The 16,533-nt window shown below is 40.5% G+C and overlaps 1 protein-coding gene across 2 annotated transcripts in view; it reads left to right on the plus strand.

Annotated features, from left to right (window-relative positions):
• The window catches only part of gdap1l1 (ganglioside induced differentiation associated protein 1-like 1), an 88,761-nt gene that overhangs the window by 67,624 nt on the left and 4,604 nt on the right, over positions 1-16,533 (plus strand). For both annotated transcript variants that reach the window (XM_063030914.1, XM_063030902.1), the window contains 2 exons: positions 7,663-7,757; positions 10,789-10,903. In XM_063030914.1, coding sequence (XP_062886984.1) covers positions 7,663-7,757; positions 10,789-10,903 — 210 coding nt within the window. The remainder of the gene's footprint in view (positions 1-7,662; positions 7,758-10,788; positions 10,904-16,533) is intronic.

A 16,533-nucleotide genomic window follows, 5' to 3' on the forward strand; every position in this document is an offset into this window, starting at 1 on the left:
TGTTGGATGATTCTACTCTTCTGGTTGCTAAAGGATCCAAGACCTTAGTTGAAATAAAATGCGTGGAATGTGAGGTTCTGGGCTTCACAATGATCTGACACCAGATTTTCTGACAAGTTGTAGAGCAGTGTCAAAGAGAAATGGGCACCAACTGCTCCGTGGTGTGAAGTGTTTTCCCCACATAACTCACAAATTCTTTCATTGTCAGCACTTAAGAGTATTGGCACTGCATATTTCCACACATTTCCAAGGGACTCAGCCCAGGAATACTTTCAACAGGACAATTTTACAAATATATGCCGGGAATGGCAGTCCAGTTGAAGAATAATTTTAAGACGGCCTGTAGCAGTGATGCAGAGCACATAGTCCAGAGGCAACATCTAGTTTCTAGGAAGGCTCAGTCCAGCCTGTCTTGGTGATCATTGGACACCAGCACTCTTCACTCCCTTACCCATTTTAAATTCTAGTATCATGTTGCTCTCGCAAGAAAAGAAGACGCTGTACATAGACATTTCATCATAAAGGGTGGCGTGGTAGCAGAACATTTAGCATAATGCTATTACAGAGCCAGTGACCTGGGTTCAATCCCACTACTGTCTGTAAGAAGTTTGTACGTTCTCCCTGTGACCATTTGGGTTTCCTTCAGGTGCTCTGGTTTCTTCCTAATTCCAAAGACGTACAGGTTAGTAGACTAATTGGTCACATGGGTGTAATGGGCTGGCACAAACGTAAGCCTGTGGCTGTCCAGGCATCTGTGCGAAGGGATTCCCTTATCAATAACTCAGTTCCATGCTTTTGTAGCTACCAAACTATCAAAGAGTTTGGAATATCTGTATATGGCTCTGCTCTGATACACGAGCATATTGAAAAATATTCAAATCCTATTTTAAAACAATCATAGTCTGGTGCAGCGGTAGAGCAGTTGGCACTGCCTCCCCATGGCTCCAGTCCAATCCTGCGCGAGGGCACAGTTTATGTGTTGTTTGAATGTTATTTTTGCGACTGTGTTGGTTTCCTCTCTGCGTGCTTCAGTTTCCTTCCAAGTTGCGTAAATGTGTTAATCAGTTAATTGGCCAATGTACATTATTCCTTTGTGTAGGTTAACAGCAAAAGTAATCAAGGTGGAGTTGTTGGGCATGTGTGAAAGAGAATAAGCTGCAGAAGAACAGAGAAATAAAGGGAGGGGGAATGGGACAAATAGGATTGCTCACCGGAGAGCCAGCATGAATTCAGTTAGCCAAATTGCCTTTTACTGTGGCAGTACTAAAAAATAAACAACTGAAAAATTTGACAAAGTTAAACACTTAGAATATGACAAAATATTTAAAGCAATAAAATGGATTTATGTCACCATTTAAGCCCTTCAATATTTGGCTAGTGCAGTGCCACAGCTAGTAGAGGTGCTGTCTTGCAGTGTCAGAGACCCAAGTTCAATCCAGGTGCTGTCTGTATGAAGTTTCCATCTTCCTGTGACTGTATATCTTTCTCCTGGTTTCATTCCCTATCCCAAAGAAGTGTGGGTTAGTAAGTTAATTGTTGCCTGTAAATTGCCTCTTCTATATTTGTGAGCAATAGAACTGGGGTTGGGGAGTTGTTCTCTTCTTAAAGAGTGGAGTGACATTTTTAATTTTTCAGTCCTCTGGAACCATTCCAGAATCTCATAATTCTTGAAAGATCACTTATAATTCCTCCACAATCTCTTCATCTGCCTCTTTCAGAACCATGGGATGTAGTCTATCTGGTCCAGGAGACTAAACTACCTTTGCGCCTGTTGGCTTCCCAGGCACCTTCTCCTTCATAATAGCAACTGCACTCTCTTTTGCCCTGATACTCCTGGATGTTGCTCACGCCCTCCACAATGAAAACTGCTGCAAAATACCTATTCAGTTTGTTCATCATTTCATTGCTCCCCATACTCCTCCCAGCTTTATTTTTCAATGGTCCAATTGACCACTCTTGCCTCTGTGTTACCCTTACTATATACAAACGTGTATATATATATCTGAAAACCATTTGGTTGGTCCTGACGAAGGGTCTCGGCCTGAAACGTCGACTGCGCCTCTTCCTATAGATGCTGCTTGGCCTGCTGCGTTCACCAGCAACTTTGATGTGTGTTGCTTGAATTTCCAGCATCTGCAGAATTCCTGTTGTTTGGTATCCTTTCTTATTATTGGCTAGCTTACCTGCACATTTACTCTTTTCTCTCCTTAATTTTTAGTTGCCTTCTATTCATTTTTAAAAAGCTTCTCAGTCCTATAGTTTCCCTTTAATTTTTGCTATTTTGGATGTCCTCTCTTTTACTTTTTGGCTGACTTTGACTTCCCTTGTCAGCCACAGTTGTCTCATCTTCCCTTTAGAATTCTTTCTGCTTTGGGTGAATCAAACCTGCATCATTTGAATTAGTCCACGAAACTCCATCCGTTGCTGCTCTACTGTCACACCTGCTAGTGTCCTCTTCCAATCAACTTTGGTCAGCTCCTCTCTCATGTTTCTGTTGTTACTTTTACTCAAATGCGACACCAATACATTTGATTTTAGTTTCTCCCTCTCAAACTGCAGGGCGAATTTGATCATATTATGGAAAAAAAAGTACAGTCGACGTTCCAGGCCAAAACACTTCGACAGGACTGGAGAGAAAAAGACTGAGGAGAAGATTTGAAAGGTGGGGGGAGAGGAGAGAGAAACGCCAGGCAATAGGTGAAACTTGGAGGGGGAGGGATGAAGCAAGGCACTAGGAAGTTGATTGGTGAAAGAGACAGAAGGTCATGGAAGAAAAAAGAAGGGGGGGAGCACCAGAGGGAGGTGATGGGTGGGCAAGGAGATAACATGAGATAAGGACAAGGGGATGGGAAATGGTGAAAGGGGAGGGGGAGTGGAGATATTACTGAAAGTTTGAGAAATTTATGTTCATGCCATCAGAATGGAGGCTACCCAAACTGAATATAAGGTGTTATTCCTCCAGCCTAAGTGTGGCCTTATCCTGACAGTAGAGGAGGCCATGGATGGACATATCAGAATGGGAATGGGAAGTGGAATTAGAATGGGTGGCCACTGGGAGATCCTACTTGTTCTGGCGGAAGGAGAGTAGATGCTCAGTGAAGCGGTCTCCCAATCTATGTCGGGTCTCACCAATATACAAGAGGACACCCCGAGAGCGCCGAACACAGTATATGACCCCAACCGATGTCTGTTATAAACCTTCGATCTCTCACAGCTACCTGGACAATACCTTGTCCCACCTTGCTACTTGTAAAAACACCATCCTCTTCTCTCAATTCCTCCATCTCTGCCGCATCTGCTTTCAGGATGAGGCTTTTCATTCTAAAACGAAGGAGATGTCCTCCTTTTTCAAAGAAAGGGGCTTCCCTTCCTCCACCATCAATGCTGCCCTCAACCACATCTCTTCCATTTCACGCATGTCTGCTCTTACCCCATCCTTCCGTCACGCTACCAGGGATAGATTTCCTCTTGTCCTCACCTACCACCCCACCAGCCTCTGCATCCAGCATATAATTCTCCAAAACTTCCACCACTTCCAACTGGATCCCACCACCAAACACATCTTCCCCCGCCCCCACACTTTCTGCTTTCCACAGGAATTGCTCCCTATGTGACTCTCTTGTCCATTAGTCCCTCTCCACTGATCTCCCTTCTGGCACTTACCCTTGCAAGCGGAACAAGTGCGTCACCTGCCCCTACACCTCCTCCTTCACTACCATTCAGGACCCCAAACAGTCCTTCCAGGTGAGGCGGCACTTCACCTGTGAGTCTGTTGGGGTCATATACTGTGTTTGGTGCTTCCGGTGTGACCTCTTGTTTATCGGTGAGACCTGACATAGATTGGGGGACCACTTTGCCAAGCATCTATGCTCCATCTGCCAGAACAAGCAGGATCTCCCAGTGGCCACCCATTTTAATTTCACTTCCCATTCCCATTCCAATATGTGCATCCATGGCCTCCTCCACTATTGGGATAAGGCCACACTCAGTTTGGAGGAACAGCATTATACTCCATTTGAGTAGCCTCCAACCTGATGGCACAGACATTGATTTCTCAAACTTCTAGTAATGCCTCCACCCCCCCCATCTCCCCTTCACTATTTCCCATCCCCTTGTTCCTCTCTCGTGTTATCTCCTTGCCCGCCCATTGCCTCCCTCTGGTGTCCCCTCCCCTTTTTCCTTCATGGTCTTCTGTCTCTTTCACCAATCAACTTCCTAGCTCTTTGCTTCATCCCTCCCCCTCTAAGTTTCACCTATCACCTGGGGTTTCTCTCTCCCCTCCCCCCACCTTTCAAATCTACTCCTCAGCTGTTTTTCCTCCAGTCCTGCTGAAGGGGTTTCGGCCCAAAATGTCAACTGTACTTTTTTTTTCCATAGATGCTGCCTGGCCTGCCCGGTTCCTCCAGCATTTTATGTGTGTTGCTTGGATTTCCAGCATCTGCAGATTTTCTCTTGTTTGTTTTCTATCATATTATGATTATGTTCCTTTACCTTAAGCTTCCTAGTCAAATCTGGTCCATTGCACAACACCAAATCCAGAATTGTCTTTTCTCTAGTGGACTTAACCACAAGCTGCTCTAAAATGCCATCTTGTAGGCATTCTACAAGTTCCTTCTCTTGGGATCCAGCACCAACCTGAGTTTTCCCAACCTACTCACATATTGGAATCCCCCATGACCATCGTAGTATTGCCCTTTGAACAAGCCTTTTCTATCTCTGTGTAATTTGTACCCCAGATCCCGGCTACTACTTGGACGACTGTATATAACTCCCATCAGTCTTTTCACCCTTGCAGTTTCTTAACTCTATCCACAGGGATTCTATATTTCTTTCTAAGGATATGATTTCATTTTTTTAGCAACAGGACCACTCCATCCTTCTGTCCACCCACTTGTCTTTTCAATAGGATATGTATCCTTGGATGTTTAGCTCCCTGCAGTGATCTACTTTCAATCATAAATCTGCAATATCCGTGTCATACCTACCAATTTCTAGCTACGCTGTAAGCTTAACTTCCTTATTTCATAAGCTGTGTGCATCAAAACTTGCCTATGTCCTTCGAGTCATTTCTTTTTATGAAAGTCATTGAACATACATTGGGTTGAAATTGAAGCAGATTTGGTTAAAGGATTTCACTGCTGGGAGAACTGCAGAAAGAATACATTTCTCCCGCTGGGCTCATGAATCAGCATTGGAACACAATCAGATAGCAGCAGGTCTGCTCCTCTCACTTGAAACATTAACTGTTTTTCTGTCCTCAAATGTTTCCTGGCCAGCTGACCTCTTCCAGCGTTTTCTGGTTTTGTTTCAGATTTCCAGTACCTGCAGTATATTTTATTTTTATTTATTGGACCCTGTATGTTTTCTTTGATACAAATATAAGTACAAAGCCATCTAGAAATCTTGTCTTTTGTTATTACTAGCTGTTATTTGTTTCTTTTATCTGTGCCAGTTAAATGAAGCACATTTTCATTTCATTTCTAATGTGGTAAAGAAGGGCTGGCATTTAGTTTGGCATTTTAATCCAAGCAGGAATTTGCATGCACATTGTTGACAGAGTAATAGAAATCTTAAGGTGGTGTAGTATAAATAGTAGAGTATCAGCTCCTGTATAGTTTCTGGACTAATCAATCCAACTTCATGAGCTAAATTCCAGAACAGCGGAATAAATATGTCACCAAATCCTCTTCCAGGGTAATTATATTCTTTGGTAGACTGCTTATTTAGGTGCTCGAGTATGAAAAAATTGTTCCAAACTAAAGATCCAAAATCAATTTTGTATATTTATTACCTATTACCAAAGCTGTGGTGGGTTCGCGTCAGGAAGTGAGAAGGGGAATGGAAGAAACCCTGTGCAAAGGCATGAACTGAAGTCTGTGGGTAGGATGCATCTCATTGTGGAGATATGAAATTTAATTCAACTACCCACACTATAAATGTTGGGGACTAGGTTTCATCTCTGGAAATTGAAATTAACAACTATCCACCCCGCCAGTAAAAGGTAACTGTTAAACTCAGTCACCTGCAAAAATACAGTGCAGATTTGACGTCTCCTTTCCACAGAGAAAAACTATGTGCATGAGCAGACCAGTCTGAAGAACACTCAGCAGCGTTCATTAATGAGCATCATTTTAAAAACTTGCTTTATATATAACTGATTGACTGCCAGATTTGATGTCTATCACTAATGGTGGGATTGGAACGATTCTGTAATGACCTTCACACCCACACAAGGAGCTATTTATGTACGACAAGTTGTTCCAAACTGCCAGTCTTCCCTGCCTGAGAAAGAACTGTAAACTAAGATGCGGATTACTGAGATGTGTGGGAAGGACTACCTGGGCCAGTTTATGTGATTGACAGGGAAGTAACAAGAGCCACATAATTGTAGGTGTTCTCTCACATATCCGCCTTTCCCTTTTAAAATGTGAAGATTTCGGGAATTCCCTGCACACTTACTGTCTTTGTCACTTGATTGATGGAACACTGCAATGTAGAATCTACTAATAATACCCCAAAAAATTAAAGAGTAAAGAGAATTTAAAAACCAAAGCTGACATTCTTTGCATCAAGGAAACAAATCAAAGTCTTGAAACTTAACTGAGTATCAATTATTATTGGAAAAAAAAACAAGTTGTTTTGAAAAACAAGTCCTTTTTCAAATAAATTTGAAAAATCAACTTTTACCAGGCCTAACCTGTAAATAATGATTTACATATTCTATGTCGGTAACATACAGGTTTAGGGCAGATTTTTCCCAAATAACATGTTACTCAACCTTGTCTATCTTTGCCTTCACAATGTGCTTGGTTTAGTCATTATCCCCCTTATTTCTTTACTCATATTTTGTTTAATGCTTTAAAATCTGGCACATGGATTTATGTAACCTCACTCATGATCCCCATTCACCATCAGCAGTGGCTTTGCTGCCACTTGTTTCTCAGAAATAATTCATATTATTAAAGTAGTTTCTGTGTTTCTTTTACTTTATCCAGATTGTACACTGCAAATGAACCGACAGTAGTCTTGATTTACTTTGCTACATATAGAATAGTGTTGGTGTGAAATGAGGCTGTTTGATTGTATCATCCTATCAACTACTTAAAAGACTTCAATTTTATGTACATTTGCAGTATTTTACTGTGTAGGAAGCTTTTCATTAGGTAAGATTCATTGAGAACAGAACAGGCCTTATTGTAAAAAAAAGGCATTAATTTAACTAGAAGACTAATTTTTATAGCCGTACAATTCTGTTGTGATCTCATTCAATATAAGCTGATACTTGTCATTCATATGCTCTGTGGATAGGTAGCCAATACTCACTGCAATAAATTTGAACATCAGATGTGATGCTCAAATAAAACAATTTCTCTCTCTCATGCAATTGTATTTTTGAGAAAAAATGCTCTAAGATTTTGCTTCAAAGCACAGCACTTGATATAATCAACTAAAAAGTAATGACTACTTAAGTATTTATCCACAGTTTGCCCTGGTATTGTTAGGATTTCAAACCTCTGTTTGAATAAATAGTAATTAAGTACCTGTTTTCATAGATAAGTAACAGTATCTGCTAAAGGGAATGGTTTCATACTATAATGAATTTGTTTTACTGTACTGAACAAGGTGTGATATTTAAAATTTTCTTTTCCTTTCCTTTCACAGGGCATTTAGTAAACACTGCTTCAGAATTGATGAAGCTCGACCAAGAACAACCTCAACTCACAGAGCCATATCTTTCCAAACAAAAAAAACTAATGGTAACACATACCAAGTTTTCTTTCAGCATGTTTTGTTTTGGATATAGACCTTCTACTTTTTAGGTTAAGCAGATCTGTTCTGTCTGTAGTAATTGTAGTAAGTACTTCAGAATATGACTGCATGATGGTAACTTCTACCACTGCTGTCATGGACTGATGTGTCTGGCACAATTGAGAGTGCTAACCAAGTTTATCCCTCCTATTGGTTCACTCACTTCCTTCTGAAGACACGCTCTAGAACCCACGATCGTCAGGGTATGGCCAGCTGATTGGTGCAACAAGCCACTTTGATGATGGACATTCCTTCTACTGAGAACACCACAGTTCATTTAGTATCCTTGCTACTTTTAAGGCTTCTTTTTTAATGTTGCCTAATATGGATGTTATTTGGACTGGAGGACTTGAGATATAGGAGAGAATGGATAGTTTGGGGCTTTTTCCCTGGAGCGTAAGAAGCAGAGGGGTGACCTTACCAAGGGATATAAAATCATGACAGGCTAGGTAGGCAGGTCAGTCTTTTTCCCTCAAGGTAGGAGAATCTAAAACTAAAGGACATAAGTTGGTGGTGGGGTAATTTAAAAGGAACAAACGTTTTCCCACACACAAGGTAGTAGGTTTTGTAGAGCAAAGTGCCAGAAGAAGTGGTAGAGCCAGGTAAAATTATGTTTAAGGAACATTTTGATAGGTACATGATAGAAAAGATTGAGGAATACAGGCAAGCAAGTAGGACTACCTCAGGTAGGCAACGCAACTAGCATGGATGAGATGGGGTAAAGAGCCTGTTTCCATGCTGTCTAATTCCATGACTCTATGAACGAGAACATATTGAGGACACTAAATTGTAATCAATAGGAAACTTCCTTACCCATGTTTGACCAGGTGGTAATTGATTCCATGGGTTCTGGAATCAGTGTTGTGGAATTCCAGGGTTGCCCCCTCTGCTGGGTTTCTGTAGCCGATGGGACAGGGTGAACCAGGATTTGTGGTAGTTCTTTGCATTAAAAATTATTATGGTGAGCTTCCACACAATTCCTTCATTTTAATTTAAATTAAAATCACTTCAGATTGGCCCCAGGTGCAACAAACCGCAGTTACATTGTGAATGTTATGTGGTGGTTTCATTTTGAACGTGAGACACAGTTAAATTTCAAGCCTGTCACTAAATCTGGCATAAAGTGAAACAGACATTATTCCCAGCAAATAGAATTGCATTGTCATAAACTGCTTTTACCAAGACAATAGGAAAACAAACTAACACAGACAACTTGTCATCAGTAATGTTAATGATGCTAACTTGTTATATCAATTACAATTTTACACCTTATGGCATCAGTTCAGATTCTGAGAAATATATTGTCACATGGAGAAAATGTAAAAGACAGCCTGAACATGGGTCATACACAAGTACTGATTTCAGGGTCTCAGATGAAAACCTAGATGGTACAGCCCATAAATAGACCATCAGACATGTGCAATGAAAGCTTAAGTCTGTTGGATACAGATTTTTTGAAGACTTTACAAAGTCAAGGAGCACAGAGAATCTGATAGCAAAATTTCATACTAGCTTGAACTTGCAGAACTTGAAATCTATCCTATCAGACTTGGAAAACATGGACAACTCTATGTGCAGACTATGCGTTCAACTATGATGAAGTGACTAATGGTTAACGTCTCAGCTTCCATAGCTGCTACAGTTGAAGCTCAGAGTACTGCCACATTGTATCAAAACAGAGATAAAGCTTCCAAACCATAACAGCCCAGAGATCCATCCCCTAACAGAATACTAATGTACAAGTGGCACAGTGCTGTGGGTATTGTTTTTCTCTTTGGCAATACCATTGATTGAGGATGATTTATGGCAGTAGCTCCTCAGAGCACAGATCTGATACCATCTAGGAACACATTACTATTCTCTCTCAGCCATTCCTCGTATTATCAGCTGAACACACTGACCACTGCCACCCACGCTAGGAGGATACAACCATGCTTGGGTCATTATGCCCAAAGCTGCCAAAATTAATCCTCTAAAGCAAGGATTCCCGACCTGGGATCCAAGGACCCCTTATTTAATGGTATTAGTCCATGGCATAAAAGTGGTTGGGAACCTCTGATCTAGAGCCTCTGAAAATCAGGAGTCCATCACTAGACATGCTGTAGCTACAGAACTGTAGGAACAGTAGCTGTAGTATATCTACTAATGGGCTCGGGAACTGTCAAACAGTAGACACACAATACCTTCACACTTGCTTCATTGTGGTTATCTACTAGGATGAATCGTGTTGTCACTAGAGCTACAGTTATTTTTCATGGGTCAACTAAGGATAAAGGGAAATTCCAGCTTGCTGTACCTAATAAAATGGCGACTGAGTGTATAGTTGCAGAATTCTGCTGTATGTTAAAAAGCAAGCATGTGTAACATAAAGCAAACAAAAGAAAATCTACAGATGCTGGAAATCAGATAGCAGATCCTTTGTGCCTTGATAGTCACTCTCCCCAGTACTCCCCTCAAAGGGGCCCCACTGTATCAGAGTTTGGTACAGAGCTTTAAGAGTTTGCTCCATTATATGTACTTGACAGCATAGTTTTCACCAAATCCATGTTTTTCACCTGCGTATGCATTGCACACTGGCAGCAATGGACTTCTCATTAATGACTGTCACCCATTAATGAATTTACTCTGAAGTTAAATTTTGGAACTTTTAACATTTGAAAAAGCAAAGAACTTGGAGTTTTATTCAAACACTCTTCTCAATAATAGATATTACTATTACTATCAGATAATAATAGTAATAATGGAAAATAGCCAACTCTTTCATTGGAAATTTCTTACATCAACAGTTTGAAGTTAGTAAACAGCTTCTGACTTGTGTGAGAGCACAAATGTGCTGCTTTGCCCAGTTCAACAGCCCTATCAACTAGTTGTACACAGCTCACCCATGCCACTAGTCAAAATGAACAAAACAAGTAGCTTTGCGGTAACCAGACAAAATTGATTCGCATTAACACTCAGTTTCTTTCACATTCTCCGTAGACCAAGATACTGGACCATGATGACGTGAACAACTTAAAGAAAATTCTTACTGAATTAGGGAAAGTTTTAGATCAAGTGGAAGCAGAGCTTGAACAGAAGAAACATGAATTTGCAGGTATGACATTGTGAAAATGAAATATTTGCAGTTAAATAATAATATGAGAATAATCAATTTTAAAATATATTTGGACAGGAAAACTGCAAAATTAATATTTACAACAGCAATTGATTGTTAAATGAATTTCAATGTATTTTAGTATTCTATATGGCAATTGTTTTAAGTGGCCAAAATACTTCTCGGTTTTGTTTCAGAAACATAAAATGCACACAATTTGCCAATCAAGTTATTTAGTGTTCTTTCAAACATGGCAAAAGAGGCCATATCCTTATGAGCACTGGTAGATGTGTAAAGACCCATTAGTGTGCTCTGTTCATCCTGCACAACTGTGATGCATTGCACATCATAATTCATACAAAATCATCCCGTATAAAAGTCATGCATTCTCCTGAGAGACACAAGAGACTGCAGATGCTGGGATCTGATGCGATAAACAAGAAGCTAGAGGAAGTAAGTGGGTCAAGCAGCACCTCTACGGGAAATTGACATTTCAGCCCAAATAAAGGGTCTCAACCCTAAACCATCAACTCTAGTCTCCTGGAGATCCTGAGATCTTCACCGCCACAAGAATGGGGCCTCTTTTACAAGAGTGGAGCCTGTTGGGACTTGTCTGTTGAGCAGGAGAGATCGTGGAGAGAGTTGGAAATAGTTCTTTGTAGATTTTATGCACCAGTTTTAAAAAGTGAGCAGGTCCTGTTGGGACTTTTCTGCGGAGCAGGAGATTATTTGGATTATTAGTAGCTTAGCAAGGACCAATAAAAATAAGTGAAGTGCAAGTGGATCAGCCAAGGAGGCTTCGGCTCAACAGGCTTCAGCAAGAACAGATGGATGCTAAGGGTGCTGAGTTGCTTGGAATCAGTTATCTAATTATAGAACTTAATCTTAAGAAGTTAGAGCCAAAAGTATAATATACTAGGCAAGAAGAGTCAGGCAGGATGACAGTTAAAGCAGTGGGATATTGCTCCTCTAAGATGTGGGATTGCAGGGTAGCTAGTGGTCTCCCTGATGACTACATCTTTGAGAAGTGCACCCAACTTCAGCTTCTGAATGACAAGGACAAGGAAATGGGAGCTGGAGTTGGATGTACTAGGACCATCTGGGATTTAAAACTTCATAGATGAAGCATTTACTGAGGTGGTCACACCCAGAACGCAGGCTTCAGATAGTAGATGGGTGATCAGAATCAGAATCAGGTTTATTATCACCGGCATGTGACATGACACTTGTTAACTTAGCAGCAGCAGTTCAATGCAATACATAATCTAGCAGAGAAAAAAAAATAATAATAAACAAATAAATCAATTACGTATATTGAACAGATTAAAAAACATGCAAAAACAGAAATGCAGTATATTTTTTAAAAAAGTGAAGTAGTGTCCAAAGATTCAATGTCCATTTAGGAATCAGATGGGAGAGGGGAAGAAGCCAATCCTGAATCGCTGAGTATGTGCCTTCAGGCTTCTGTACCTCCTACCTGATGGTAACAGTGAGAAAAGGGCGTGCCCTGGAGAAGTAAGAGGAGTAAGCAGTCAATGCAGAATTGCTCTGTGGCCATTCCCCTCAGCAACACGTACACTCCATAGGATACCGCTGGGGGATGAGCTATCAAGGCAGGAGAGCAGCAGCCAGGCCGATGGCACTGTGGCTGACTCTGGAGTTCAGCAGCCATAGTGATAGGAGAATCAATAGCTAAGGGGACAAACGGGAGACTCAGTGGCCGCAAAAGAGATGCTGGGATGGTGTCTTTCCCCCCAGGTGTAAAGATCCAGGATGTCTCAAAGAAGCTTCAAAATATTCTCAAGGGGGAGGCTGAGCAGATAGAGGTGGTGGTGTACATTGACATCAATGACATAGGTGGGGGTGGGGGAAGAAATCCTACACAGTGAGTATAGAGAGTTAGTAAACAGGCAGAAGAGCAGAACCTCTAAGGTAGTAATTTCTGGTCAGGGCAGGAACAGGATGATGATATAGATGAATGAGTAGCTGAGAAATTGGTGCAGCTACTTGGATCATTGGAAGCTCTTCCGGAGCAAGGGTGACCTGTACAAGAGCAAAGGGTTACACTTAAACTGGAGGGGGACCAATATCCTGGCTGGGAGGTTTGCTGGTGCTACTTGGGAGGGTTTAAACTAGTTCGACAGGGGATGAGAAACAGAGCACCAGGTCAGAAAGTGGAGGATTGAGGAGGAAGGTAGATGACAAGGCCAGTAAAAACAGGCAGGAGCATAGTAATGGACATGAGGGGAAGGATAGTTTGCGCATGTGTACTTTAATACTAGTATAATGGTGCGCGTGTGTACTTTAATATTAGTATAATGGTGCGCGTGTGTACTTTAATACTAGTATAATGGATAAAGGTGATGAACTTGAGAGCATGAGTCAGTACATGGAACTATGATGTTGTGACCATTACAGAGAGACTTGTTTTAGAGAAGATAGACAGGGAGGTAAAAAGAAGTGAGGGAATTCCTCAACTAATCAGGAACAATATCACAGCCGCACTCAGAGGGACTTAATGGCGGGTTCGTCCACTGAGTTATATGGGTAGATCTCAGAAGAAGGAAGGATGCAATCAGTTTGATGGGATTGTACTGCAGACCCCTCAACAACCACCAGGACATTGACCAACAGATATGCAGGCAGATTATGGAGAGGTGTGAAAACAATAGGGTTGTTGTCATGGGGGACTTCAACTTCCCTGTTATAAATTGGGACCCTCTTAATGCAAAAGGGTTTAGATGGGGCAGAATCCAAGAGGGCTTCTTAATTCAAAATGTACATAGTCCAAAAAGAGGAGGGACTGTACTGGACCTGGTGTTGGATGATAAGCCTGGCCAAGCGACTGACCCATCAGTGGGTCAGCAGTCAGGGAACAGTGACCACAACTCCTTAAGTCTTAAGATAGCTATAAATAAGGATAAGTATGGACCTTGCAGGAGGGCATTAAATTGGAACAGGGCAAATTATAACAGCATTAGGCAGGAACTAGGGAGAGTTAATTGGAAACAGCTATTTTCGGGCAAGTCCACATCTGACAAGTGGAGGGTGTTTAAATTCCAACAGCACAGTTGAAGATTCCAGAAAAGAACTCAAGAAGGAAATTAGAAAAGCCAGGAGGGGGCAAGTAAAGTCCTTAAAAAAGTGGTTTAAAGAGAATCCCAAGGCATTCTACACAAACATCAAGAGCAAACAGATAACTAGGGAAGAGGGTAGGACCACTCAGGGAAAAATGGGGGAACGTTTGCTTGGATGTGGGGGATGTGGGTGAAGTCCTTAATGAGTACTTTACATTAGTATTTGCAAAGGAGATGGACGTAGATGATGGGGAAATCAAAGCCGACAGTATTGATATGCTGGGACATTTCGAGGTAAAGGAGGAGGTAATGTTTGCTCTCTTAAAGGGCATTATGGTGGATAAGTCCAGAGGGTCTAATAGGATATGCCCCAGGTTATTGAGAGAGGCAAGAAAGATGATTGCTGGGGTCTTGACCAATATATTCATGTCCTCTCTAACCACGAAAATCAGTGGTGTTGTGGATTGCGTGGAAGACTGGCAAAAAATAAAGCAGGATATGGACAAAGAAATGGCAGATGGAGTTTAACACAGCCAAATGTGAAGTGTTGCACCGTGGCAGGTCAAATGTAAAGTGAGAGCAGAGGGATCTTTGAGTCCAAGATTATAGTTCCCTAAAAGTGGCTACACAGATTGATAGGGTGGTAAGAAGGCAGGCTTGCTTTTATTATTTGAGACATTTGGTTCAAAAGTCAGGAAGTTATGTCATAGATTCATAAAACTCTAGTTAAGCTGCACCTGGAGTATTACGTACTCCAGTTCTGGTTGCCCCATTATAGGAAGGATGTCAAGGCTTGGGACTGAGTGCAGAAGTTGTTTACTAAGAGGTTGCTTGGGTTAAAGAGCATGTGCTATAATGAGAGGTTGGACAAACTTGGGTTGTTTTCTTTGAAGGAGTGGAGTAGTTGAAGTGAGGGAAGATCTGATAAAGATTTATAAGATTATGAGAGCCATGGGTAGAGCAGGCAGATTGTATCTTTATCCCAGGATTGAAATATCTTATACCAGAGGACATGCCTTTAAGGTGAGAGAGGGTAATTTCAAAGGTGATGTGAGGGGCCTGCAATGTGCTGTCCGGGGTGATGGTAGAGGTAAATATATTAGGAACTTTTAAGAGATGTTTAGATAGACACATAAACGTGAGGAAAATGGAAGAATGTGGATATCGTGTAGGCAGAAAGGATTAGTTTAGTAGGCTGTTTGATTATTTATTTATTTGGTTCAGCACAACATTGTGGGCCAAAAGGCTCTTCCTGTGCTGTGCAGTTCTTTGTTCTAAGAGGTGATTTTAAACCAGCCAGAAAGGGATTCAGTTTTCCATGATGAAATTATGTAAGTCTAGATGTTATGAAATTCCAGCATTCCAGTGCTGATCAGATCTGTAAGCTCTTTGTTTATATAAAACTGGATAGGCCTATTTTCAACATTTTTAAGAGCATACTAAAGATCAGCATCATCAAATTTATATATGTTTATTAATTTGTCATATTCCATACTCCAGGTTTGCCTATATGGAGTCTTAATCTTGCAGAAGAACGAACCACATTTGGGGAAGTGCATAATATTTCCTCTTGCTGTTCTTTTCAAATGGTTTTATTTTCCATTTTTTCTTTCTCTGTTGAACCCTTTAGCTACTTATTATAAAATCTTATATAGGTTATTACAATTATAGACTGAAATTCACACTGCAAGTTAATGGCATTATTACAAAAACTGCATTATTCAGGTATATACAATTCAAAGGTGAAATAAAGAGTAAATTAAGATTGGTGTAATAATTAGATGCAAATTGCTCAATTCAACAGTCAACAACATTGAAATTGCAGTACTTTCTTGATGTCAGAATATAACATGATATCAATTAAATTTAGTATTTTCATTTTAAATAGCTTTAAAATTGATCATATAATAATAAAAATAAAACGACAAAATACTCGTGATACTCAGCAGATCAAGCAGCACAGATAGCAGATAAAACATGTCAATTAAGTAAAATCCGATATTGTCACACTTACAGTTTATTGAAATAAAATGTATGTGATTCTTGGTTTGAAGCAATGTCTTACTAAATTCATTGCTTAAGCTTTTACAGACAGTTTTGGTTCCTTCATCCAGAAAATTAAAACATCCGAGCCTCAGAACGTACAAAATACCTATTTAACTTTTACAGGAGTAAATTTCTAACTAGGAATTAAGACCCTTTCTTCTATGGAAAAAAGGTTAAAGTGATGTTTAGCAAACACTTTTCAAATAGAGTAGTTCAGTGACTGAGAAAACAAAATAGTGCCTCTAGAAGGAATAAAGTGTTTATCAAGTGGCGGCTACAGTGATGACTATGTTCACCTGGCTGGAGAAGATAACTAATTATAAACAATGTTGAAGAATTATTTCAATAGAATAGATAAAGGCTGTGTAGATAGAGATATTTATCACAGAAAGTTGACTCCATATCTAAAAGTCACAAAATCAGAGAATAACACAGAAATGGTGTTTGGTGTAGGTTACTAGGAGACCTCTGTGGAGATGGTGTGGGAACCATTACCAATTTTTTTTT

This window comes from Mobula hypostoma, chromosome 2 (assembly GCF_963921235.1).
Source record: "Mobula hypostoma chromosome 2, sMobHyp1.1, whole genome shotgun sequence".
Taxonomy (NCBI): Eukaryota; Metazoa; Chordata; class Chondrichthyes; order Myliobatiformes; family Myliobatidae; genus Mobula; species Mobula hypostoma.